A 27,641-nucleotide genomic window follows, 5' to 3' on the forward strand; every position below is an offset into this window, starting at 1 on the left:
ATACAACGGAACCGTCGTTTTTGAGACAAGCCCGGGGAAATCTGGAACGAGACCTGACAATCAGATAACGCGGACGTTCTTTATTAGGACTTCAGTTGTTATTTTAGTTTTGCTTTTCACCTTTTAATTTTCGCCTGTGGCCATAACAGTTCTCTCTTTTCACCGAACAGTATAATTGGGAGGGACCCCGCGGGTCATCCAGCTCAACCCCCCCCTGCAACGCCGGAATCACAGCAGGCGGACATTATATATACATTATGAAATGAAATGGGAAATATTTATCCAATAAAACAAACAAACCCAAAAGCAGGTTCTGTGTGTTCACTGGTGGCGACAGGCCCTCTTTGTATGCTCAGAGTTACTCTCGCTTAGCGGTGCCTCGTTGCTAGCCACAGGAACGCTCTCCCATAAAGAAAGCCATTGAGTTTCCAGGCGCACAGGTCCGCCAGAATCGCACCCAAGTTTCCAGGCGCTTTCTGCCAGGTCATCCTGTGTGCCGTTGTTGTGGCCCATAAATCTTTGCCTCTCAGCGATGCATACAGAGAGCACCTGCTGGTCCCTTGCCCAGTCTTGCCCGTATATGGGCAAATGTTCCTGCCGCTCCCTGCATTGCAGGCCAGGAGCAGAAGAGGCGCTGCGAAGCTCCACCATCATCTCTGCTAAGAGGCACGCCCTCTCTGACTCCCTCGTTGCTTCTAGATAGCCAAAGTCACTTTATGGCTGAATTTATGCCCAAGGCGAAACTGGCAGCAGGTCACGCCAAGCTGGTGTTTCAACTGAGAAGCAGGCGGCGAAATGGTGTAAACCAGCAAACTGCAACCCAGTCGGGTGGGTGGGGTAAAACCAGTGCCGGATTTACGTATAAGCTAAACAGGCTCTAGCTTAGGGCCCCGCTCTCTTGGGGGCCCCACCAAAAAAATTAAAGGGGGGGGAAACTGGATGTGCGTTTCCAAAATATAAGATAAAAAAAGGAATAGAATAAGACCTACCTACAGCAACAGGGTTTTGTGTTGTGTTGGCTCCTAGGGTGTAAGTCATGGGCCCCGCCTGCTAGCCTGCTCCCTAAAATATCACTGGTTTGCTCATTTCTATATATAGGCTGCCTACATTTTGCATGGACGGGTTGCAGGGCGACATGGGCAAATGGCTTGAGATACCTCTTAGGTCCATAAATGACCATACAGTGGTACCTCGGTTTATGAACACAATTGGTTCTGGAAGTCTGTTCATAAACTGAAGCGTTCATAAACTGAAGCAAACTTTCCCATTGAAAGTAATAGAAAGTGGATTAATCCGTTCCAGACGGGTCCGCGGAGTACTCAACCTGAAGCGTACTTAACCCGAAGCATGGGTGTAATTGGTTCCGGAAGTCTGTTCATAAACTGAAGCGTTCATAAACTGAAGCAAACTTTCCCATTGAAAGTAATGGAAAGTGAATTAATCCGTTCCAGATGGGTCCGCGGCGTTCGTAAACTGAAAATTCGTAAACCGAGGTGTTCATACACCGAGGTTCCACTGTATAGCATATATTCAACCCAAAAAACAGCAACAATTTTTTTATGACAAAGGACAGCTGGACATATAAAGGGCCCCATTACCTTCAGTAGCTTAGGGCCTCATGAAACCTAAATCCGGCCGTGGGTATAACTAGATTCTTCCTCTTCTTCTTCTTCTTCTTCATCATCATCATCATCATATTTTTATTTTACAAGGTTGTCGTTGTACTTCACCAATCTTAACCTATTACAGTATTTATAAGAATGGATTCCAAATATAATCAAATTTGTCCGCATTTTATATGCAAGTTGTTCATATGATGCGAGTTTGTACAAGTCTTCAATCCAATTGTAGAAGGGAGATGCATTTTTATTTTCCCAATTCATCAGTGTCGGTCTTTTCACCATGGTCAGTGCATGGAGAATCCACTCGTTCCTATTTATATCCCACCTTTGCTCCAAGGTGTTCACGGCAGCATTCATGGTTTCCCCCGCCCCTCCACACAATAACCCTGCGAGGTAGGGGCGGCTGAGAGAAAGTGACTGGCCTCACCCAGTGAGTTTCATGGTTGAGTGGGGCATTAAACTCTGGTCCTACTCCATGGGTAGGCAAGCTAAGGCCCATGGGCCGGATCTGGCCCAATCGCCTTCTAAATATCAGCATGCTTTTACATGAGTAGAATGTGTCCTTTTATTTAAAATGCATCTCTGGGTTATTTGTGGGGCCTGCCTGGTGTTTTTACATGAGTAGAATGTGTGCTTTTATTTAAAACTAGCTGTCCCGGCCACGCGTTGCTGTGGCTCAGTCTGTTAAATGGACCTTCAGAGTCCCCTCACCTTCAGAGTTCCCGTGTGTGACGTCATCTTCCTTCCACATGACAGCACCCATCACCCCAACGGCTCTATCTGCCCCCCTCACAAACCCCTGCAGCCTGGCCGGTCCCCCCGCATTGGTGTTGTTTTCTGTTGTTGTTGTTGTTTAGTCGTTTAGTCGTGTCCGACTGTTCGTGACCCCATGGACCAGAGCACGCCAGGCACTCCTGTCTTCCACTGCCTCCCGCAGTTTGGTCATGTTGGTAGCTTCGCGAACACTGACCAGCCATCTCGTCCTCTGTCGTCCCCTTCTCCTAGTGCCCTCCATCTTTCCCAACATCAGGGTCTTTTCCAGGGAGTCTTCTCTTGAGGTGGCGAAAGTCTTGGAGCCTCAGCTTCAGGATCTGTCCTTCCAGGGAGCACTCAGGGCTGAATTCCTTCAGAATGGATAGGTTTGATCTTCTTGCAGCCCATGGGACTCTCAAGAGTCTCCTCCAGCACCATAATTCAAAAGCATCAATTCTTTGGCGATCAGCCTTCTTGATGGTTCAGCTCTCACTTCCATACATCACTACTGGGAAAACCATAGCTTTAACTATACAGACCTTTGTAGGCAAGGTGATGTCTCTGCTTTTTAAGATGTTTTCTGTTAAAGGCCCTTATTCAGTTGGTTGGAATGTTCTGTTGTGATGTCACTGCTAGTATGGAGCCAATGGCCGCAGTTGAGGTGTATGTTCCTTTGATGTCCACTGGAGGGCGCTGTGTTTCCCCCCAAAAATCATGTTTTTACCTGTGATAGGTGTCCCATCTATGTAATATAAGTGTATGCAAACACACGCACATTGGTCTGGAACGTTGTGTCAAAATTTCAACCCAATTGGTCAAGCGGTTTGGGAGAAAAGTGGTTGCCCATCCACATGGACCTTTTACATATATATATATATATATATATATATATATATATATATGTATATGTATATGTATATGTATATGTATATGTGTATATATACACCTGGGACCCAGGTGGCGCTGTGGTTAAACCACTGAGCCTAGGGTTTGCTGACCACAAGGTCGGAGGTTCGAATCCCTGTGACGGGGTGAGCTCCCGTTGCTTGGTCCCAGCTCCTGCCAACCTAGCAGTTCGAAAGCATGTCAAAATGCAAGTAGATAAATAGGAACCGCTACAGCGGGAAGGTAAACGGCGTTTCCATGTGCTGCTCTGGTTTGCCAGAAGCGGCTTTGTCATGCTGGCCACATGACCTGGAAGCTATACGCCGGCTCCCTCGGCCAATAAAGCGAGATGAGCGCGCAACCCCAGAGTCGGTCACGACTGGACCTAATGGTCAGGGGTCCCTTTACCTTTATATATAGATGCAAGAAATATCAACAACCTCAGATATGCAGATGACACAACTTTGATGGCAGAAAGTGAGGAGGAATTAAAGAACCTTTTAATGAGGGTGAAAGAGGAGAGCGCAAAATATGGTCTGAAGCTCAACATCAAAAAAACCAAGATCATGGCCACTGGTCCCATCACCTCCTGGCAAATAGAAGGGGAAGAGATGGAGGCAGTGAGAGATTTTACTTTCTTGGGCTCCTTGATCACTGCAGATGGTGACAGCAGTCACGAAATTAAAAGACGCCTGCTTCTTGGGAGAAAAGCAATGACAAACCTAGACAGCATCTTAAAAAGCAGAGACATCACCTTGCCGACAAAGGTCCGTATAGTTAAAGCTATGGTTTTCCCAGTAGTGATGTATGGAAATGAGAGCTGGACCATAAAGAAGGCTGATCGCCAAAGAATTGATGCTTTTGAATTATGGTGCTGGAGGAGACTCTTGAGAGTCCCATGGACTGCAAGAAGATCAAACCTATCCATGCCCTGAGTGCTCCCTGGAAGGACAGATCGTGAAGCTGAGGCTCCAAGACTTTGGCCACCTCATGAGAAGAGAAGACTCCCTGGAAAAGACCCTGATGTTGGGAAAGATGAAGGGCACTAGGAGAAGGGGACGACAGAGGACGAGATGGTTGGACAGTGTTCTCGAAGCTACGAACATGAGTTTGACCAAACTGCGGGAGGCAGTGCAAGACAGGAGTGCCTGGCGTGCTCTGGTCCATGGGGGTCACGAAGAGTCGGACGCGACTAAACGACTAAACAACAGATGCATCTCTGGGTTATTTGTGGGGCATAGGAATTCGTTCATTTCCCCCCTTCAAAATATAGTCCAGGCCCCCACAAGGTCTGAGGGACAGTGGACCGGCCCCCTGCTGAAAAAGTTTGCTGACCCCTGCTAAGCCCAACACTCTGACCACTAGGCCATGCCGTATCTGCCCGTAATATTTTTGCTGCTTTGTTTTCTTAACTCTGTGAAATCGCTTTGTAAAACCATAACAAACCTGTCTGTACTCCAAGGTTTAAATGGGGAGGGGGGGTTTAACAGGTCTTCTGACCCCACCTTCCTCCAGCAAGTTTTCCTGGGTCCCCATTCAGAAACATTTAAAGGGGATGAGCCGCGTGTTAAATGTGATGTGCTTGTGCTTTTGCAGTGATGATAGTTAACCTGCGGCACTCCCTGCCACAGGAGGCAGGGGTGGCTACCAATTTGGATGGCTTTTAAAAAAGGGATTGGAGAAATTCAGGACTTCAGGAGAGGGCGATCGACAATATTTACCAGCCATTACTGTCTGAAAGTTCTTCCTGATGTTTAATGAAGAGATATCAAGGGAAGATAAAAGACTGTTTATGTGTGCAACAACTGCGGCAAGAATTCTTTTAGCCCAAAAATGGAAACAAGGAGACGTACCAACGAAAGAAGAATGGCAGACGAAGATGGTGGACTTTGCAGAACTGGCGAAGCTGGCAGAAAAAATCCCAAACCAGCATGATTACGTGCTATATTCCCAAAAGACTGGTGTAAATTTATACGATATTTGAAAAATCATTGTAAGCAATTAACATCAGTAGCAGGGTTGGCTGAAGACTTGTAGAGAGAAATTTCCTACCTTTCTATATTTATTTAAATTTTAGAGTCATTTTGTAATGAGTGCAATTAGAACTGGAAAACGCACAAAATGCAATGATATATAGGTTAATTTTGAAAACCACGAGGCGGGAGGGAAGGAAGTCGCTAGGCTCTAGATCAGGCTTCCTCAACCTCGGCCCTCCAGATGTTTTGGGACTACAACTCCCATGATCCCTAGCTAGCAGGACCAGTGGTCAGGGATGATGGGAATTGGAGTCTCAAAACATCTGGAGGGCCGAGGTTGAGGAAGCCTGTTCTAGAGAGCCAGGGAGGTAAAGTGGGTAATTATGATGTGAATGTATATAATTAAATGGCTGTTAAAATTATATATAAATACAGTAAATAGAAAGTTCTTCCTGATATTTAGATGGAATCTCCTTTATTGTAACTTAACGTTCTTAGCAGCAAACTCCATTCCTGTGATTCTACTGTTGATTTAATGGAATTTAAAATGCAAAACAACATGCTCAATGTATTGTTTTTTTCTTAATCTGGGTTGGCAAACGGCTTCCTATTTGACTTGCTCTCTCTAGCAGAACAGGAACGTATCGACGTTGCAATGCATGGAATGGTGACGTAGGGGCGAGGAGAGGAAATGTTAAGTTTATTTACCTAAATGCACCTATTCCGCCAAAGGCATTTAGGCTGGAATAGGTGCATTTATTCCGCCGCCAGGTCGCTCAGGCAGCGATAAATGCACCCGCTAGTATGAGTTTGGGGAAGGAATCCAGTCCGGGATTTCCAGGCGACTCACTCACCTGCGCCCAAGGCGCCGCTTTCACAAGGGCGGGGCAGCATCGAAGAAAACCCGGCCTGGATCTCGGCCAGAATCGCGGCGCCAGATTCAGCCAAAAAAGGTGCAATTCTCCAACAAGGTCAGTAGATGGCCCCCTTGCCGCAGCCAAGCACTGGGCAGGAGACGCCCCCTGTCGGAGGTTTCACAATATTTCTGGCAATATTTGCAGCCATTCCCAGAGGGGGCGCTGCTGTATTTGTGGATGGCAAAAATAATCATTTCCTTAATAACAATTTAAACAATGTATTGAACTAAAACAGTAACGTTATAGCATATGTATCCATGTTTGTTAACTGATGCGGTTAAACAAACTTAAGACTGAGTTTTAGCACACATGAAAAACTTAAAACAAATCCTTATTTCCTGATGAATAGCCTTTGGACGATAATGTGGTAACTTAAATAGAAAACTATCTTTATAAATATTTTTCCTTTAAAAGCATTTAAACAAAAAAACCAATTTAAATGAAAAAAATCCAATTTAATTTTTTAAAAATCTCTCTGTGTGTGTGTTTAACAACATAGAATCATAGAGTTGGAAAAGACCACAAGGGCCATCCAGTCCAACCCCCTGCCAAGCAGGAAACACCATCAAAGCATTCTTGACAGATGCCTGTCAAGCCTCTGCTTAAAGACCTCCAAAGAAGGAGACTCCACCACACTTCTTGGCAGCAAATTCCACTGTCGAACAGCTCTTACTGTCAGGAAGTTCTTCTTAATGTTTAGGTGGAATCTTCTTTCTTGAAGTTTGAATCCATTGCTCCGTGCCCGCTTCTCTGGAGCAGCAGAAAACAACCTTTCTCCCTCTTCTATACGACATCCTTTTATATATTTGAACATGGCTATCATATCACCCCTTAACCTTCTCTTCTCCAGGCTAAACATACCCAGCTCCCTAAGCCGTTCCTCATAAGGCATCGTTGACCAGGCCTTTGACCATTTTGGTTGCCCTCTTCTGGACATGTTCCAGCTTGTCAGTATCCTTCTTGAACTGTGGTGCCCAGAACTGGACACAGTACTCCAGGTGAGGTCTGACCAGAGCAGAATACAGTGGTACTATTACTTGCCTTGATCTAGATGCTATACTCCTATTGATGCAGCCCAGGATTGCATTGGCTTTTTTTAGCTGCTGCATCACACTGTTGACTCATGTCAAGTTTGTGGTCTACCAAGACTCCTAGATCCTTTTCACATGTACTGCTCGCAAGCCAGGTGTCACCCATCCTGTATTTGTGCCTTTCCTCTTTTTTTGCCCAAGTGTAGTACTTTACATTTCTCCTTGTTGAAATTCATCTTGTTTGCTTTGGCTCAGTTGTCTAATCTGTTAAGGTTATTCTGAAGTGTGATCCTGTCCTCTGGGGTATTAGCCACCCCTCCCAATTTGGTGTCATCTGCAAACTTACTCAGGATGCCCTCAAGCCCATCATCCAAGTCATTGATAAAGATGTTGAATAAGACTGGGCCCAAGACAGAACCCTATGGCACATCATTGATTTTTATCCACCCTGGGGGCAGGCGTCTGGGGAATGTGTATATTTTGAGACCTTTTCCTGTAAGACAAGGGATCTGGAATTGAGGCACATGAGACGGAGACTCTCTTTTGCACATGGGAAGCACGGCTGTTGTGGTGGCCCAGCCTTTTGCGATAGTGCCACCCCACCACCCCACCCCAGTTCCTCTGAAGCTGGAGGATGGCAGAGGCACCTGTTCCAGCTATAGCCAAGGATGAGAGCTGTCGGATTACGACTCCAGGGTCATTCGAGGACTTAAGGGACATACAGGGCATATATTATTATGATTGTTGTTGTTGCTGCTGCTGCTGCTGCTGTGATTATTTAAATGTCTAGCCTGCCTTCTTCCCGAAGTAGCAAAACAGAGCAATTGGAAACAAAATTAAGAATGCGTTCAAAATGTTACGGCCAGGCAATTTTCTTCTTCTCTTTGGACAACGTCTGGAGCCTGCAACTCAGCTGCGGAGCATCTGCTTGGCGTGCAGAAGGCGGCAAATTCAATCCCCCATGACGTCTCCAAATAGAATCATAGAATAGAATCGTAGAGTTGGAAGAGACCACAAGGGCCCTCCAGTCCAACCCCCTGCCGAGCAGGAAACACCATCAAAGCATTCTTGACATATGCCTGTCAAGCCTCTGCTTAAAGACCTCCAAAGAAGGAGACTCCAACACACTCCTTGGCAGCAAATTCCACTGTTGAACAGCTCTTACTGTCAGGATGTTCTTCCTAATGTTTAGGTGGAATCTTCTTTCTTGAAGTTTGAATCCATTGCTCCGTGTCTGCTTCTCTGGAGCAGCAGAAAACAATATTTCTCCCTCCTCCATATGACATCCTTTCATATATTTGAACATGGCTATCATATCATAGGGCTGGGAGAGATTCCTGCTTTGAAATCCTGGGGTGCCCCTGCCGGTCAGTGTAGACAGAACTGGCGCTGGATGATCCCCGGTGCTCTGACTTTGCATAAGGCAGCTGCCTACGTAATTATGATCGTCGTTAAAAGGTAAATAAACTCATTAAATTAAAAGCCAAATCTGTTAAAATGCAAACAGCATATAATAAAACCTCTTCCTCTTCACCTTCTGCAAACCTTATCCTATTCCACAAGAGCAGACCAACTGAATTACTGCAATTGATTGCATCTTTCCAGTCGGTTGTACTCTTTTCCCAAAGGTTGCAGGATGAAGCCTGCCGTCTTAGTGGCTCAGACCGCCCACCTCCCCCCCCCCCGCCGCCCATGCCACCCTGCAGGAAAGACTTCCTAAAGGGGTTGTGCCAGTCACGAGGGCCGCTGTGTTCCCGGAGAAAGGTAAACGGCTGGCTGACCCTTCAGACACAGAGGCCACGAGATCCCACATGCCTCCCGCCGAGTTCTTGACATTTGACGGCTGTGATGGACGATCACAGTCTAAAAATACAGGCCCCGGGCACCGGCTCAACCTCGTGCGGCCAGTATCGCTCCCCTCCCTCTGGCACAAGAGGTCCTTTTGCTGCCTACTCCTCCTCCTCTCAAGGGGCTTGGCCTGCAGCCATTCTTTCCGTCTCCCAAATCAAATCATGGAATGGTTGGAAGGGACCCCCGAAGGTCATCTAGCTCAACCCCCTGCAATGCGGGAATCTTTTGCCCAACGTGGTGCTCAAACCGACCACCCTGAGATTCCATGTTCTACCAACTGAGCTTAGAGATAAACTCATCTCATCGTTTTATTATCCGTTTGTTAAATCTGTCCCTCGCCCAAAGCGACTTAACAACCGGACAATTGCTTAATTTTTTTGCTGCTGGTTTTCCTCCCCACCCTGCAAAAATAAACCTGTTTGCATAAAATCTTAAGAAGGTAAGAAGAGGGGGCCCTGCTCTGGATCTTCCATCAACCAGGAAGATTTAAAACCAGCGCCTGAGGAAAATGTGTCAAGGAGACAGTGCCTCTGAGCACGTGCAGAGCACCAGCAGCCTTTGGATTTGAGGCCTGGAGCAAGGGCAGCCATCACGGTGTCCTCCTGCAGCCGCTATCACCTTCAGCCAGCCTAGCCAAGAGTCAGGGATAATGGGAATTGTAGTTCTTGACGCCTGGCGGGCACCTTGTTGGCTAAGCCTGACCCGGAGCTGAACTTTTTATGTTCTGGTTTTACCTGCTTCTCGCCAACAGAGGGAGCTCACATCCCAAGGGACCCGGTGACCTTGGGAGCCAGATCTTTTCAGAATCACAAAATTGGAGGGGACCTCAAAGGTCATCAAGCCCAACCCCATCTTACGGGCCACAGGGAGAAAAACTGTCCCTGTCTGGAGGTTAGCTTGGGTATTGTCCCCTGGAATCCTGGCTTGGCCTTGCACCCCACACATGATTGAACCCATCCCTTGACTGGAGAATCAGCTGGGTGCAAGGGGAACTGTAGTCCAAGACAGGTAGAGGGCACCCCATTGGGGAAGGTTGGCGCGCAGGCTTTTAACTGGGAAGGGTGTCCGTTCCCAGCTCAACCAGGAGATGCCGAGGGACAAGAACCTGAGCGTTCAAGAAATTAAAGCCAGCAATAAACTGAAAAAAAGTCAGTGTTCCACATACCTAGGCAGGCTTGTCTAAGCAAAAATGGTTTAAAAGGTAAAGGGACCCCTGACCATTAGGTCCAGTCATGACCGACTCTGGAGTTGTGGCGCTCATCTCGCATTATTGGCCGAGGGAGCCAGTGTACAGCTTCCAGGCCATGTGGCCAGCATGACAAAGCCGCTTCTGGCGAACCAGAGCAGCACACGGAAATGCCGTTTACCTTCCCCGCTGGAGCGGTTCCTATTTATCTACTTGCACTTTGACGTGCTTTTGAACTGCTAGGTTGGCAGGAGCTGGGACTCGAACCACATCACGGTGATTCGAACCACTGACCTTCTGATCGGCAAGCCCTAGGCTCTGTGGTTTAACCCACAGTGCCACCTGCATCCCTCTAAAAAATGGTTTTAGCAGGCATCAAAAGTAGAGCTGCAAAGGGCCCTGGCTGGTGTCAATCAGCAGGGAGTTCCAGAGAGTAGTTGCCTCCATATTAAAAGATTGATTTCTTACAGACGGGTGTTACATGGTACCTGGGACGGTGCCAGTTCCGCAAATCAAAGCAGCTGAAAGGACGCATTTTATTTATTTATTACATTTCTCTGCCACCTTTATTTTCCATTTTGTCTTCACAACAACCCTGTGAGGTAGGTTAGGCTGAGATTTGACTCCGAGGCCACCCAGCGAGCTTCATGGCTGAGCGGGGAGGATTCGAACGCTGCTCTCTCCCAGCTCATAGTTCGACACTCTAACCACTGTGCCACATTGCCTCTTTCCATGTATGGGGTAAGGCAATATCCAGGTAAGACTTGTCCCAAGGTTAATAAGGACTTTGTATAGTAACACCTCAAACCTGGACAGGTAACAAATCGGAACCCAGTTCAGATCCCCAAACAAAGGTGTTCTATGCCGACAGGGTCAGCAATCGCGCTGCAGCATTCTGTGCTAACTTCAGCTTCCGGATCGGGTTCAAGAGAAGCCCCACAAAGGCCACACTGCAGCAGTCTAGTCTTGAGAGCAGATCCCATGGACTTGGACCGCTGCGCCACAGGCTGAAGTTGCCCGGAAGTCCTAGAAATGACCTCGGAAAATCCCACACACGGCGACATTTAATTTCAGGACGCTGAGCGAAAGGTTCCCTCATCACAAGGGGTTGGGCAGAATGCTAATCCCTCCTCCCCGTTCTACAACCCTTTGATTCCGTGATTCAAGAAACGTAAGGAGATTCTTCGCTAAAAAGGGTGTCCATTTCAAATCCCTTTGGGAGTCCCAGGGGTGGTGGATAACTGCCATATAAAACAGAGGTTCGAGTCCAAGAAAATGCCAACGTGGCTGAACAGTAGCGTAAGTCCATCCCCCCCCCCCACTGAGAAACTGCTCCGTTCTCCCATCCTGGCTTCCAGTCTCCCCTTCTTGAAACCCACACACAACCCAGCACCCACTTTTTCCTCCTAGGTGCTGGAGGGAGATGTAGGTTGCGGACTATTTTGGGAGAAGCTGAGCCAGGTGCCAGCAGTGTGTGTGTGACTCAAGTCTGCGGGGGGGGGCATCCCTGGGGAGGGAGAGGTGTTTGAAGGGCACCAAGACTTCTCTAAAGGCCACCCAAGGGGACAGCTGACACGAGACTTGGGGGGGGGGGAGAGAAGCAGGGAAGACCTTTTCCTCTCCCCTCCCCCCCCCCAACCTTCTCTCTCTGGCTATGAACTCAAATATCAGGTTTCTTACTCCCCGCCCCCAGGAGAGAGAGAAGCCTGTGGATTGTTGTGATGTCAAAAAAAAAGCCACAGGCCAGTAATATCTTTACGAGCTCCGGCCAAAATGTCACAAAGGGGCAGCGAAGAAGGTTTGCATGCATGTAAGTGTGAATTGCAGGGGGTTGGACTAGATGCCCGTTGGGGATATCCCTCCCGCCTCCTCAGTTCTGCGGCAGAAGGCGGAGAGGAAGGGGTAGGAAGCAGGAGGAAGGAAAATGAGCCCCCCCCAACAAAAAGTCTGAAGTTTGTAGCACTTAAGGAGTTGCAAGGAGAACGCTTTGCAAGTCTTTGTTATCAACAGAGATGGAGGTTAATTTTAGGTGGTGCGTGAGGTCAGTTGAAGGGATTGGGCTGCGTTGCCTAGTGGGTGGGTGGGGGCAGCAGTCGTTCCCCCCCCCTCGCAGCCCAGCCTACCTCGCAGGGTTGTCGTGAGGGATCAGAGCTTCGCTTCGCCTTGACCTCCGTGGAGGGAAGGCCATGCTGTATATTGCATTTATCTCCCCCGTTTTTCTCCGAGGAGAGAAATGGGCTGCTCCGAGATCACGCAGGGAGCTTCCTGGGCGAGTGGTGGGATTTGAACCCTGGTCTCTAGCCTGACACTCCGACCAATAGGCCACACTGCCTCTTTTTTAAAAAAAGCGATCGATAACAAAAAGCAGGGTGCGGACACCGATTTGGAGACAAAACAAATCGTTTCTCCGCTGTCAAAAAAAAAGAGAAGAAGCGCTTTGCCCTTTCCACGTCCCTTAGGACCGGGGAGCCAAGGGGATATCTAGTCCAACCCCCTGCAAAGACGGTGGGCTTCCTTTGCGCCCATTTTACGGAGAGGGACCACGGAGGCGCGTGCCTCGACCTCCCCCCTTTCGCGACCCCGCCCTGGGGGGGACCCAGCCAGGAGCCTCCTTCCACCCCCGCCCTGCCGGGTCTGGTGCCAGCCGAGCCCGCCAGCCAATGGGAGCGGGCGGGGCGGGGCGTGGCAGGGGGGGACGTGCTGCTTGCTTTGCCCCCTCCCCAACCCAGCGCAGCCCTGGCCAAACTGCGGACCTGCCAGCTCTTTGCACGAGGGTCTCCCTCAGTCCTCCTTCCTCGCGGCTTTCGCCTTCCCCTCTTCTCTATATCTCTCCCCTCTTTACCCCTCAACTTTCTTTCTTTCTTTCTTTCTTTCTTTCTTTCTTTCTTTCTTTCTTTCTTTCTTTCTTTCTTTCTTTCTTTCTTTCTTTCTTTCTCTATCATCTTCTCCCCCTTGTTTCCCTCTTTGCCCGTCTCTCCTCCTTTCCTTCCCTCTGTCCCCTCTTTGGAATTATTCCTCTAGCTCACCATTTCACCTTTCCTCTGCTTCCTTCACTCTCCCTCTCTTTCCTCCCTTTCTTCATTCTTTCTTCCATTCCCTTCATTCCATTAAACTTTTCCCTCTCTCTCTTTTCAGCTGCTCTCTCTCTCTCTCTCCACCTGTTCCCCCCCTCCCTCTCTCTCTCTCTCTTCCCTACTTTCCTCCCCTCGGGACATTTCCGGACTCCCCTTGTGTTTTTTTGTTTTGTTTTCCAATTATTATTAACGCCACACCTTCAATCCCCGCCTTGACCTTGACTTTGGATTTAAACTTATTTCCCAAAAGAAGAAGGGCAAGCCTTTAGCGAAAGAAAAGACGACTCTCTGTGTCATCTCAAGCGGGATTTGAACTCGCCACAGAGATGCCAGCTGGTTTCCAGCAGATACGGAGAGAGGACGAGGATGAGGTAAATGTTGGGGTGGGGCGGGGGGGGGGCTGGAGGAGAGGTGGCAGGTCTGCACAGAGGGTGGGGAGGGGATTAATGCTGTGTGGGTGCTGAGACCCAAAGCTCAAGGAGACCCATAGATCTGGGAGCACATTTTGGGCGGTCATTGCTTCTTCCGGGGTTCCTTGGAATATTCCATTGCCTACAAACGTCTCTTTAAATGCCTCCGAGTTGTGACTTCAAATTAAGACTTGGGTTTCATGTCGTATCATGCGAGCAACTATTTATACCTCTTGGTTCAGGGTGTTCCTGCAACTGTGAAATGAGGGTCATGTTTACTCGGAGGTTAAGCCACGCTGCCTTCAGCAGGGCGTCTCCCCACGTCGCTTTTCACCCAATTGCGGCTCTCAGATGCCTCCAGAATAGGTGCTGACTGCATTCGTTACAGCGGGTTGGTCTGGATGATCCTCAGGGATCCCTTTCCGGCCCCACAGCTCTGTAATTCTGTAATTCTGTGGCCAGTGGTCCTCGCACAAACAAGTTCTTTGCGGTGTCCGGGGTTGATATATCGCGATATCTGTTTAGCTTCCCCTTCCACCCCGTTCTGCTTTCGCCTGCACAACGACCTTGCGAGGTGGGAAGAGAGACAGTCTTAGTTTTCAGCCAGAGAGGCGTCCAGATAATTCGGCCCTGATTTCACATCTAGGGATTTTTGAGCTTCTGTATCATTCCCCTCTCCCTGCCCCTGAGAATATTGCCTCTGAGCATCTGCAAAGTGCCTTTTAAGGCAACCCTTGTTCTCCGCAGAATAACCACGCCCAGTAGACGCAGAAGAATGACAGAGCTTGTGGGTTCCCGGGATGGGAGGGAGGGCGGAAAAGGGGCCTCTTGCAAAGAATCCAATGCATTTTTCATGTTGTCAAAACGGAGGGTTTCTAGACCTCATGGAATTTCGGGAATCAAGGCACCAAGCCATGTTTACTAGCAACGTTTTTAATGCTCAGTGAAGAAACCAGATTTTTTTATGGGGCGTTTAATGGATTGTCTTCTTTGAGGCGCACCTGTTGTGACCCATTGTGGCCTGGAAGGAATATATATATAAAAACCATAGAGTTGGGAGGTACCCAAGGGTCATCTAGTCCAACCCCCTGCAAAGCAGGAATCCCTGGAATGCTTCCTTTTGTTTGGGGACAGTCTCGGCACTTGGGTGCCAGGTTGCAAGGAGCTGTGCCCGGCCCAGCTCCTTTCGAGATGATTCCTTGAGTGGATTTCATTTTGCATGCTCGGGGTCTGAGTGCGAATCGTGCCCGTTCGTCACCACAGGCCGGATCCCTTGGTCACGTGGAGGGAGCGCAGAAAGCTGCCTTATACTGCTCCAGACCATTGGTCTGCCTTCCCCCGGAGGATTTCCGCCTGTCAGAGGCCTGCCATCTAGCAGCATTGAAGCAGAGATGCTCAGGATTGAACCCGGGATCTTCTGCAGGCAAATGGTGGGCTCTGCCACAGGGCTAAGCCCCCCACCCTACTCCAGAACAAAAGGCGATGAGAGGGATAGCTGTGATTCCCACATTGCAGGGGGCTGGACTGGATGTCCTTTGGGGGACCCCCTTCCAACTCCACCATTCTCTGATTCTATTAGAAGCATGCTGCCTATGAGAATACAGCCATCATGGCTCCAAGGCATCCGTAGCCTTACCCTCTTTTAATGCCATCCATATCGATGCCCTCGCTACATCTCATGGGAGCGAATGAGCTATGCGCTGCATGTAGCTTGGCTTGCTTACGTGAGTAACGCAGGGACACAAAAAGCTGTTGTGTACTGAGTTGGATCGCGGGTCCATCTATCTCAATATTGCCTGCACTGATTGGCAGCAATTCTCAAGGGTTTGGGGCAGGGGATAATGCCAGGTGCTCTGTCCCTGAGCTGTAGTCAGACCAGCTGAAAAGAAAGCAAGATTCTAGTCCTCGTATTTCTGAGTAAAAGCCTGGAGGTCGATAGGAATGCAGGAAGTTGATATTCCACTTCCCTGTTGTCCCTGAAAGCCCCCGCAGCTCCCTCTCTGCCCCACATTATCTCATCTATTCCCCCAGCTCTGCAGGAATCTTTTTTCCCAGCGTGGGATTTGAACCCACGACCCCGAGATTCAGAGTCTCACCAGGCTCTACCGACTGAGCTGTTTTCGTCTATCGTTCCTTTAACTTTTCAAAAGTTTTTGCTTTTTATTGTTTGGTCTTTTTCTCGTAAAGCCTTCTGACCTTCTTCTTATTTTTTAACCATCAAGGTTTGTATACATTTTAATAAATGCATGCGTCCGTGTAGGCAAATGATGCATTCATTTGCATAATTAAAACCGTTCCCAAACCGCTGGATTTCTGCAGCGTTCTCCCCACCCCCCCACCCCGCTTGCCCAATTATGCCGCTCTGTTGAGAGAGACGCCATCAAACAACCACGGTAATTATAACCCCTATAAACCAACCTGAGTAGCTGTTTAGGAATTTCAATTACTGTGGTGTGTTCTTATGGGAGGAAACGCGACTGAACCAATCCCTAAGATTGCATTTTCTGCTGCAATTCTTAGATCAAGCCGCAACACCACCACCCCCCACAGCTCTCCTGCATTACTAACTTGAAAAAACTGACCTTCAAACGACCCTGTGGAGCAGGCCGCTCTTACGCCCACTTTGCAGGTAGAAAGACTGAGACTCAGAGGGAGAGAGAGAGAGAGAGAGAGAGAGAGATGATGATAGATAGATAGATAGATGATAGATAGATAGATAGATAGATAGATAGATAGATAGATAGATAGATAGATAGACAGATAGATAGATAGACTTGCCCTAAGTTGCAAAGGCTCAACGCTCTTTTCCCCTTCTAGGCCAGGTGCCATTGGTGTGCAGGGCTAGAGAACAAAACAGGCAGAAGAATGAATGCATAAATATTACCTTTATACAGTTTCCTGTATTCTATCCTCCATCCAGGTAGCACGATCAGACCTTAAGGGTACATCTCAGCTGCGAGCTGATTAATAATAATAATAGTAATAATAATAATAATAATATTTTATTTGTATCCCGCCCTCCCCAGCCAAAGCAGCGAACGACAGGTAAAAATAGCACAGTGTACATAAAATCGCACAGTCAGTTAATTAAAATACATTCTAATAATAATATTATCGGTAAATACTGGGGGATGTTAACCGGAGAATCGAAGCAGTGACAGGGGTTCAGTTTGGATATATAAGGAGAGCGGGAAGGTGGTTTTGGAAATGGTTGTAAGTTGAATTGATTTGGCTATGATTTGTAATAACTTGGAAAATCAATAGAAGTAATTGGCAAATGCCTCAGCTGCCTTTTCTGCCTTGGGTTGGATGACCTTGGAGGGTCCCTTGCAAGCCTAGAGTTCTATGATTCTGTGACCCCAGCCTGGAGAAAAACATTAAAGGAAGTTGGGGCTTGGGAGAGATGTTTGCGCGAGAGTACATATAAGACACCATTTACCCTCCGGCTGGAGCGGTACCTAATTATCTACTTGCACTTTGATGTGCTTTCGAACTCTCACCCCGTCGCGGGGATTCGAACTGCCGAGCTTCTGATCGGCAAGCCCTAGGCTCAGTGGTTTAACCCACAGCGCCACCCGCATTTTCATGCGCTGCTCTGGTTCGCCAGAAGCGGCTTAGTCATGTTGGCCACATGACCCGGAAGCTGTACGCCGGCTCCCTCGGCCAGTAAAGCGAGATGAGCGCCGCAACCCCAGAGTCGTCCGCAACTGGACCTAACGGTCAGGGGTCCCTTTACCTTTACCTTTACATATAATACAAACAAGACACAGTACACACATTACAACATAAAGGTAAAGGGGCCCCTGACCATCAGGTCCAGTCGTGTCCAACTCTGGGGTTGCGGCGCTCATCTCGCTCTATAGGCCGAGGGAGCCGGCGTTTGTCCGCAGCCAGCTTCCGGGTCATGTGGCCACCATGACAAAGCTGCTTCTGGCGAACCAGAGCAGCGCACGGAAATGCCGTTTACCTTCCCGCCGGAGCGGTTCCTATTTATCTACTTGCACTTTTTTGATGTGCTTTTGAACTGCTAGGTGGGCAGGAGCTGGGACCGAGCAACGGGAGCTCACCCCGTTGCAGGGATTCAAACCGCCGACCTTCTGATCAGCAAGCCCCAGACTCTGTGGTTTAACCCACAGCAACATAAACACACCTTAAACATTACTTCTGACTCTTCTCATTTTACTATTTAACGTTTTGTTAATCTGTACACAGTTCGTTTTTATTTATTTTTAGCTTTCCCTTTTCTGTTATGTAAATTCTGTTATGTACTCTCTTTATATTTCAAGATTCATTCTAAGTCTGCCAGGAGTTTACCATTATCACAATAATTTTTAAGGTATTGTTGTAAAAATTTGCAGAGATACACGGTCCTAGAATTAAGTGGATCCTTGACCCAGGAAGAGTCCAGGTATCCTGGCAGGCAGACGAAGTTTGAGCGTCTCCTGCCTACCAAATAACAGAGGCCAAACCAGGACGTACGAAGCAAGGTACTTTATTAATTAAATAATAAAGCTATTGCAATAGCGATCCGTCCACACAAGCAAGTTGAAGTGAAGGGACCCCGAACAAAGGAAGCTTCACAAATTTATAGGTTTCATTTCCAATAGTACAGAATTGCATAAAAGGTGGGGAAATGGGTTCTGGGAGGGGGTAATCGCGAGAGGACAAAGGGGTTGATGGAATTCTTGATGTAAGATATCATGGTGATAGTCCAGGTAATGATTATGCATGTCTCCTTATTGTTTGACAGGAAGACTCTGCGGATGTGGGAAGATTGTTGATAACACCTGTTTATCAAATAAAATTGTTGTTCTCACTGAAAGTGTGTATTTGAGTCGTGCTCTTTTAGACTGGCTAGGTGGCAGTGTGGTATCAAGAAACAGTGGAAACAGTCCGTAAAATATGTTGTGCCACAGAGGTGCCTATTAACTTGCAACAAAGTTTATACAAATATTCAATGTTTGCAATAGAGAGAAAAGACTACACTTAAAGTTAAAGAAGAAGAAGATATTATACAGTAACTAATAATACACAGAGAGGATACAATTCTAACAGCGGTAAAACGTTCACAGTTCAGAGCGATGTTTGACAGCTTATAACATTTTATCAAGGACAACGAACTAAAAGCTTAGAAGGGTGCATAAGTGGAAACCTTTGCAAATAGTAGAGTCAAACAATTAATTCTTCAGGATGGCAGGATTTTTTAAACAGGTACAATTTGATAGAAAGGTTCAAGGTATCAGTGCAAGGTTATATTATTGCGGTTTCGTAAATAGATACAGTTTCATACAGAGTAGAGAATAGGGAGATGCATCGGGTAACATGATAGAGGACACCATAACATTACTAAAGGAACAACGGAATAGTTTATTAGGGATAAATATATATATCTTAAAAAGGTCCATGGTTCAGCTGAATCTGGGTCATGAAAAGTACAAGGGAGGGCACCTCAGGCGGGGATTTGGGAGGGTGGAAGTTCCGAGAATGGGTGATCGTTTTTGGTTATCTGGCTGGAGGTGCGATTATGCAAGTTTCCATGTGGGTGTGAGACAGGATTTAGCGATGGCTTATGTAAAAGGGTGCGTGTGTTTTCCAAGAGGTCTGGAGGAACTGTCTGGGTCAGCAGGGGATTAATTTACCTTGATACTGCAGAATAGGCTTCTCTTGACTTTTGAACCATGAAGTCAAGAAAATGGCTTCTCTCTGGCTAAACTGTCCCCTCTCTGTACATTGGTAGTCTCGTAATGCATGGGGGCAAATTCCTCTTACCCTGCCCCTTATAACATTTCCCCTCTCTGCGGATTAATTTTTAAGTAATTAAAAATTATTTCCGCACACCGGGGTAATGTACTCCCCACTCCCAAGGTGGAACATCGGTACTATCTCGGGGAACTCAGGGGAAGGACATAACGGAGCTTGAAAGGAGGTTGGGGAGGGCTTTTGTCTGCGGGGAGTTAACATAGCCGGGAAACATTGGAGGCAACAGCAAAGGGAGGTAAGGAGGAGGATCAAAGATAGAGCTAGAAAAAGGGTGCCTTTCACGATTTCCCTGAGCCAGGAGGCATTGGGAAGCCACGACCAGATATCCCAGTCTGAGACCCCTTCATTCTGCACCTCGTGGAGATCTTTTGTTAGGGAATCGATGGCTCGGAGGTGTGCTGTTATATTCAGGGTCTGATCGGATACATACATACAGCACTCCGCCCCGATGAGCTTACAGGTCCCGCCCTGCGCTGACAGGAGGAGATCAAGAGCCAAGCGGTTCTGAATAGAGAGGGATCGGACCTGAGTGAGTTCTGTTAACACTGCTAGCGTGGCGGCCTCAGATTCATTGATGAACCGCAACAAAATATCCGTTAGTTTTAAGATGTCCATATGGTTCGAGAAAGCCCCATAGGCTGGGAACACTGCGCGGAGCCAGGTCTCTGCCTTTGCCTTAGGTTTTAACGGGGTAGTCGGGGACCTCCTGTTTCTCAAGCGGCCGGTAGGTAAGTCCTGGGTTACCCGGAACCCTGGGTGTATGTGGCCGAGGAAGCAGGATCCTCTCATGTGAATACTGACCCACGTATAACCTCGGGAGGAACAGAGCCAGAATAGCCCGCTGAGGGGTTTCCCAATTCGTCCGGTGCTAAAGGCTTCTATGAGACCGTCAATGGGTGATTCTTGAATGAACGGGAACAAGACGGCTGTCAGGGCAGACTTGAGATCAGGGTAAGAACGGGAATGCGTGTGATTCCTGACTAAGGTGAGGTCCTCTCCGGGGTTTATTAAGATCGTAACGGGGCATTTGCTAGAACCCACATGGCTTCCAGTTCCTGTAAATTCTCTACAAATGGGTCCTTGGGACTCACCACTCAGGTATATATACTGTGAAGTGGGCTTTAAGAAAGTAAGGTTCCGGTTCAGGAGGTAGGTACTCTTATACTGTTGGAGGGTGAGGGGGTTTGCAACGAAAGGCACTCCCTGCTCTATGTGGGATGGGATATGGGTGCAGATCCAGCAGTCAGTTAAATTCGTGGCATGGGCGGCCCGCTGAAGGAGCTGGACGTACGTATTACTTTGCCATGCAGAGATATCGGAAATGCGCGGGGGCAAGGGAAGTCCTGTAAGGTTGACGTTTCTAGGGGCAGTGCCGAGGGGCTGTAAAGGGTCCTGTCGGTGGAGTAAGTGTAGGTCAGTTGAGACTCCCCCGCATCTCTGGGGTCCTACATGGTCCCATTCCGTACTAGCCCCACCTCCAACTGAGTGTAACCATCCCTCGACATACCTATTTCCTTCCCAGGTTGATGCCGTCCCTATGTCCCATATACAACAAAATTTTCGAACGCAGATACCTTGAATGGTCGTAGCAGTGGATGGATTGGTACACATGAATCCATAAGTCCAAAAGTCATAATGCATAGAGTCCGTGTATTCCCCCCAAAGTCCTTGTCCTTGTTCTGCAGGGTCAAAAGTCTTAATAGTGGTGCCCCATTGGGTCTGATGAGAAGTTCCATTGTGGCAAGTTAACCGGTTCCAGGAATGGTCAAGGGTAAAGAAAGCACGTCCCAATATAGAGAAGGAGGCAGACCTTATAAGTAATTCCCAGGTTTGGGTGCCTCGCAGTTGGGGTCGAAAGGCATGTGGTAGCCACCTCTTAGTTCCGGGAAGGCAGAATTTGAAGTCTCCAAGGTTGTTCAAGGAAGTAGGGTCAGAGGAGTCGACGGTCCGATGATCCAGGAAGAAGAACTCAGAAGGATTTTCTCCACAATTGAGCTGCTGGGCTGCGACGTAGGTGATGAAGGCGAGACAGTATCCCAGGAGCAGGGTCCGGTCCATCTCACGGGTTGGCAGAGGCGAAAATCTGTATAAAAATAAAGAAAGAAACTCGACAGACACGATACAGTTAGGGAAGGGAGGGGGTGGTGGTTTTTGGGTTTGAGAAAGATAAGGGAGGAGGGTGGGAAAACTGGGTTGGGTTTTGGGAAGGTGGTATGAGAAAGGGAAGGTAAAACAAAAACTGGGGTTTCAGGTCCCGCTCCCGGTGTCGTGGCATTTCTGTTTCCGGAACTGCATTCGTATGGGTGGATGATCTGGGTCGTCTGGTTCAGGTACTACAAGGATCTTTGACATCCACTTCTCCAGGTCTCCTTGGTCACCTTCCTTGGCCGTTATTGGGATCGAGGTGGGTTCCTCGGGAGGGTCTTGGGGGGATTCGATGGCTGGCGCGGGATTGTCGAGTGGGACGGTGTCTTCGGTGGAGTTGATGGAAGATGGGGAGGTCCTTGCAACGTCACCCAGGTCGTTGGGGTTTGGTGCGGACTTACAGAAGGTGTGATGAATCCAGGCAGAACGTTCAGAGACCTTGATTGCAGTTGGGGTCGTCAGGAGAATCTGGTAGGGTCCTTCCCACTGGGGTTGTAAGGTGGCTCGCCTGTAAGTTTTAACCCAAATCCACTGTCCAGGCGTGAAGGAGTGAGCATCGACATCAAGGGGAACATTCTGACAGGTCGCTGCATAATGGTGTAGTTTCTTTAGTTGTCGTTGTAATTGTGTAACATATACAGTCAGTTCGTTTTCCCCAGTCTCTAGCTCAGAGACGGGGAGTTGGGTGGTATGAGTCGGGGAGGGTCTGGCGAACAGGAGTTCATAGGGAGATAGTTTCAAGAGTCCTCTCGGCTGGCTACGAATATTATGTAGGACTAACGGAAGAGCATTTATCCATTTTAGCCCGGTAGCCTTACAGATTTTTCCCAATTGGGTTTTTATAAGTCCATTCATCCGCTCCGTCTGACCTGAAGAGGCCGGATGGTACGGGGTGTGGAGTTCCCATTTAATTCCAAATGCCTTGGTGACAGACTGAACTACCTCTGCAGCGAAATGTGTCCCACGGTCAGAGTCTAATCGACGTGGAACTCCGTATCTGGGAATTATTTCCTGCATGAGGATTTTGGCAACGGTTTGAGCATTTGCTCGTTTGCATGGAAAAGCTTCTGGCCAACCTGAAAGTCGGTCTGTTATGACAAGTAATTGTTTAAACCCCATACAGTTCGGGAGTTCTGCAAAATCTAGTTGTAGGCTTTCAAAGGGTATATATGCCCAAGGTCTAGACCCTGGTGGTTTGCGTGGTTCTTGTTTTGGGTTGAATCCGGCGCAGATGGTGCAATTTTTGGATACTGCCTTCGCAAATTGGTGTGCACCTGGGGCATACCAATGCCTAAGGATGCTGTCTGCTAGGCGGTTTGCTCCCCAGTGTGTGAAATTGTGTAAAACCCGGAGGTGGCGGGGTACCCAGGCTTTAGGCATTGCTAGACGTCCGTCCGGCAAAACCCACGCATTGTCCCTTTGGTGTGCCCCCAGTTGTTGCCATGAGCTTATTTCTTCTACACTAGCGGTGCGATACATTCGATTGAAGTCTACATCGGCTGGAACTAAGATGGCTTGAAATTCATTTTCATACATTTCCCCTCTCATGGCCGCTGCCTTCTGGGCAGCGGCGTCCGCAATACTATTCCCTAAGGAGACAAAGTCCGTGCCATTTGTGTGTGCTTTGCAGTGTATTACTGAGATGGCCTTCGGGAAATGTATGGAGTCCATTAGTCTTTTCACTAGCGGTGCGTGAGAGATTTGTGTTCCTGCAGCTGTTAGGAATCCCCTCTGTTTCCAGAGGGTACCCGTAGCGTGTACCAGTCCGAAACAATATTTGGAATCAGTATAGATATTTACGCGCTTGCCTTCACTCAATTCGCAAGCTCTGATAAGGGCAATAAGCTCAGCTGCCTGCGCACTGTAGCGCGGGTTTATAGGTGCAGCTTCTAGGATGGTGTCGTGTGTTACCACAGCGTACCCAGTTTGTCTTGTTCCAGCCACGACCTTGGAACTTCCATCTGTAAAGATTGAGATATCTGGGTTTTCCAAGGGAAGGTGGTCTAAATCTTCCCGTGGCCTTTCGGCCAAGCGGACTGCTAAGGTGCAATCGTGATGGGGGGTCCCGTCGTCGGGCAGAGGCAGTAGGGTGGCTGGATTTAGGGTATTGACTCTTTTAATGCGCACGTTGGATGGTGTGAGCAGGGCAGCTTCGTACTGATTTAGTCGTTCGTTACTAAAATGTTGACAGTTTCGTAAGTTTAACAAGGTGGCTACAGCATGTGGTACATTTAGGATTAGTTCTTGATTTTGAACGATTTCTAGGGCTCTGTCCACTAATTCCGCAGCGGCAGCAATCGCCCTGAGGCAACCTACAGTCCCCTTAGCTACCGGGTCTAATTGAATACTGTAGTAGGCGACAGGACGTTCCTGGCCTCTGAAGGTTTGTGTCAGAACTCCGGAGGCTACCCCTTTCTGTTCATGCACGAACAGCGAAAAGGGGAGACGGTAGTCTGGCAATCCTAAGGCTGGAGCGGACCTCAGTTCCCTTTTGATAGTTTCAAAATTTTGTAGGCTTTCTTTGGACCATTCAAGGGGTTCTGGTTCGTCCTTATTAGTCATCTTTACAAGGGGTTTGGTTAATTCTCCATACCCTGGGATCCATGACCTGCAAAATCCGCTCATTCCTAGAAACCCGCGGAGCTGTTTCTTGGTCTTTGGCAGGGGAACCTTAGCTATAGCATCTACTCTTTCAGTTGTCAAAGCTCTTGTTCCGTGGCCAATTATGTGGCCCAAGTATTTTACTTCAGTTTGGCAATATTGTAGTTTTTTTGGTGAGACCTTGTGGCCCTTGTCGGCAAGGGCGGTTAGTAGATGGACGGTGTCCATGTGGCAATTAGTTGCGGAGGTGGAGCAAATTATCAAGTCATCTACATATATTAAAAGGGAGGAGCCAGCAGGAAAGGAGAGGTCTTGTAGGTCCCTATGCAATGCACAAGCAAAAATTGTTGGGCTCTCTACATACCCCTGTGGGAGTCTAGTCCAAGTCAGCTGTCCTTTTTCCCACGTAAAGGCGAACAGAAATTGGCTTTTCTCATGCACTCTTATGGAAAAGAAGGCGGAGCATAAATCAATGACACTGAAATATGTACTATCTGGTGGGATTCCGGTCAAAATTGTATTAGGGTTGGCGGTGATGGCGTGGCGGGGTATCACAAAGTTGTTGATAATTCTGAGGTCTTGGACAAGCCTGTATTTAACTGGGGCACCCGGGGGTGATGGCTTGCGTACCGGCAGGAGTGGACTATTGCATGGGCTGACGCAGGGAACAAGGATGCCTTGATCCATAAAATCCTGTATCATTGGCCTCAATCCTTCTATTGCCTCCTGCGGCAAGGGGTACTGTTTGATGGAGGGGTATGGGACATCGGTGCGGTATTTAATAACAACGGGATCTGCCGATTTTAAGAGTCCCACAGAGGTATTAGTATTTCCCCATAGGTGAACTGGTACCTTGTCAATCAGAGGGGTTGGTATTTCTAAATCAGTCAGGTTTTCTTCCTTTAAAATGCCTTGAAAGGAGACTGCCGCCTCTTCTGGCATGTGGAGGTAGATACCCTCAGTGCTGCAAGTTATAGTTGCCTGTAATTTACATAGTAGGTCTCGCCCTAGTAGGTTGACAGGGCTCGGGGTCAGTAGAAATGAGTGCTCAGCAGTCAGGGGCCCTATCGTTACTTTCGCTGGCTCTGAAAGAGCGCATGTCCTGGGGATCCCATCAATGCCCATTATACGTTGTTTTTGCTGACTGGACCTCAGATGACTGTCGTTTAAAGTTGAGAAAGTTGCCCCAGTATCTAGTAAACACTGATACTCATGGCCATCTATGGTGATTGTGCATATGGGGTCATGGGCTGATAGTGCAATTGTCGGGCATACCAGGGCAAGGTTCAAAGGATCCCCGTTTAATTGTCATTGGTTAGTCTCTGAATTAAGAGTGGGTTGCATTTGCTCCTGGTTAAATTCCAGCGGTAGTTGGAATGGGCGCTGATTCTGGAAAGGGTTTGGCGCTATCGGGTTAGGGTTTTGTGCTGCATTGGATCCCATCCCTAGAGCTGGTTTTGGTGCCACGGTATTTAAGAATAATGGACAATTTCGCTTGAAATGCCCTATTTGATTGCAGATAAAGCATTGAGAGGTGGTCTCTCGATGCTGGACATTGTTAGCCCTTTGGTAAGGAGAGGCTTGTCGATTTGCATGTGCGTTCATCCCTCTAGGTTGTGTGGGAGCCTTTGAATTTCTGAAGGGGTAACTAGGTTGGGGGTTATATGCGGTACTGGCTGCACTCAAAGCCAAGGCGAGGACTCTAGCATCATCCTCCTTTTCCTTCCTTGCCTCCTTTTTCTTTTTCTCATCCCTTCCATCATAAATGGTTTTCGCAAGCCCGAGGATCTCACTCATGGGTTTCCCTTCATAGGCTACTTGGAGGGAGAGGAATTTTCTGATGTCCGGGCAAGCTTGATCTTTAAAGAAGCTTTTTACCACTACTTGGTTATCTGGGGTATCGGGATCTATTCCCCCCCATGTCCGGAAAGCGGTTATTAGCCTGGTATAGAAAGCGGTGGGAGTTTCATCAGGTTCCTGGGTGACCTCCCTGATTTTAGTCCAATTTGTTGATTTTTTTCCTGCAAGCCTTATCCCATGTAAAATGGCTTTGCGAAACGCCTTCAGATACCAAATCCCGGAGGAGGTGTTATAGTCCCATTCTGGTTCGGTTCTAAGTTGGGCTGCAGTGAGTGGCTCAATCCCTACAGGTTTGTTGAGCTGGACATCGGGCAATTTTAGTGCTTCTGTTGCTTTTTCCAATATTTCCTCCCTTTCAGGTTCATTAAAGAGGCCATTTAAAAGCATATGCACATCCGCCCAGGAGGGGTTATGAGTAGAGAAAATAATGGCGATTTTACGATAGCACATGTCAGGATTATCTTTCAAGGTTGACATTTGCTGAGCCCAATTCAATAAGTCCGAAGTTAGGAAGGGAATATGGGAGTAGACAAAGCTTGTCCCATCTGAAACTGGGACTGATCTTAGAGGATATTGTCCCGGGGCCTTTTCGGCTGTCTCTGGTTCCTTCTCTGCGGGGTCCTTTATTTCGGCGGACGGTCCTTTTAACTCTGCCAATACTGTTACTAGTTGTTTTACTAGATTAATTTCAGGATCGTGACTGCGAGTCCTATTAGCGACGGGACTGAGCTGGGGTGGCATTTCAGCAGGGCTTTGAACTTCAAGGTCCTCGTGGGGTGCTGGACTTAGGTTAGGCATGGCGGGGGTCGCAGACCTGCCCTCCGCTGCATTTAAGGGGTTTTGGACCTCCGCCCCCCGACGTTCATTTGGATTTCGAGGTGGCGGTGCCGAGGCTTCGGCAGGGCTGCAGAGCTGGTCTACCGGTTCCTCTATTATTGTTTCCTGATAAGGTGGGGGCCTCGGGTTTCTTTCCATTATCACTGGCATTTGTGGGGCAGTCGGACCTTCAGTCTTTTTAAGAAGGATTTTTGCCTTTTCAAATAAGTTTAGGTATCGAATTTGCAAGGGGTATTGGTCTTCCAGTGTTATTCTTAGTGCAGAGATTCGCTGGGCATTAAGGGAACCTCTCGGGATCCATTTTTCCCCCTCTGGATGGTCCGCAGTGACGCGGATCCAGTCTTTCTGACAGAGTCTTTTTAGCCGATTTTTGTCAAGTTTTTCCACCCCAGGTAATTCATGCCAATGTTCGAATATGAATTGTAATGGGCTTTCATCCTCAGAGTCCCCACTTTGGCGAAGCTTCCATTGAGCTTTGCCACGGCTGGGAGTCTGGGACAGGAATTCCTTTGAATTATGCGCACCCATGTTTATTCTGGCTCTTTATACTGCAGTTCTGGGTCCCCGACCCTGTTCCTGGACACTCTTAACTTCCCGAGTCTATGACTCACCCCCACGTCCTTGTGGTGTTCCTGCCTGCCGTTCGCGTGCACTAACTACTAGGCGGCCTGGTGCAGCTAGATACCTAAGGACCCCCTTCTGGTCATCAATTGCCTAGGGTCCTGCAGCAACT

The 27,641-nt window shown here is 48.2% G+C and overlaps 1 protein-coding gene across 1 annotated transcript in view; it reads left to right on the forward strand.

Annotated features, from left to right (window-relative positions):
* Nucleotides 1–10,748: 10,748 nt before the first annotated feature.
* SLC2A4 (solute carrier family 2 member 4) overlaps nucleotides 10,749–27,641 on the forward strand; it is a 61,176-nt gene continuing 44,283 nt past the window's right edge. Inside the window, exon 1 of the mRNA XM_035135432.3 lies at nucleotides 10,749–13,666. Coding sequence (XP_034991323.2) covers nucleotides 13,622–13,666 — 45 coding nt within the window. The 5' untranslated portion in view covers nucleotides 10,749–13,621. The remainder of the gene's footprint in view (nucleotides 13,667–27,641) is intronic.

The sequence above is a fragment of the Zootoca vivipara genome, chromosome 12, assembly GCF_965207765.1.
Source record: "Zootoca vivipara chromosome 12, rZooViv2.hap1.1, whole genome shotgun sequence".
NCBI lineage: Eukaryota > Metazoa > Chordata > Lepidosauria > Squamata > Lacertidae > Zootoca > Zootoca vivipara.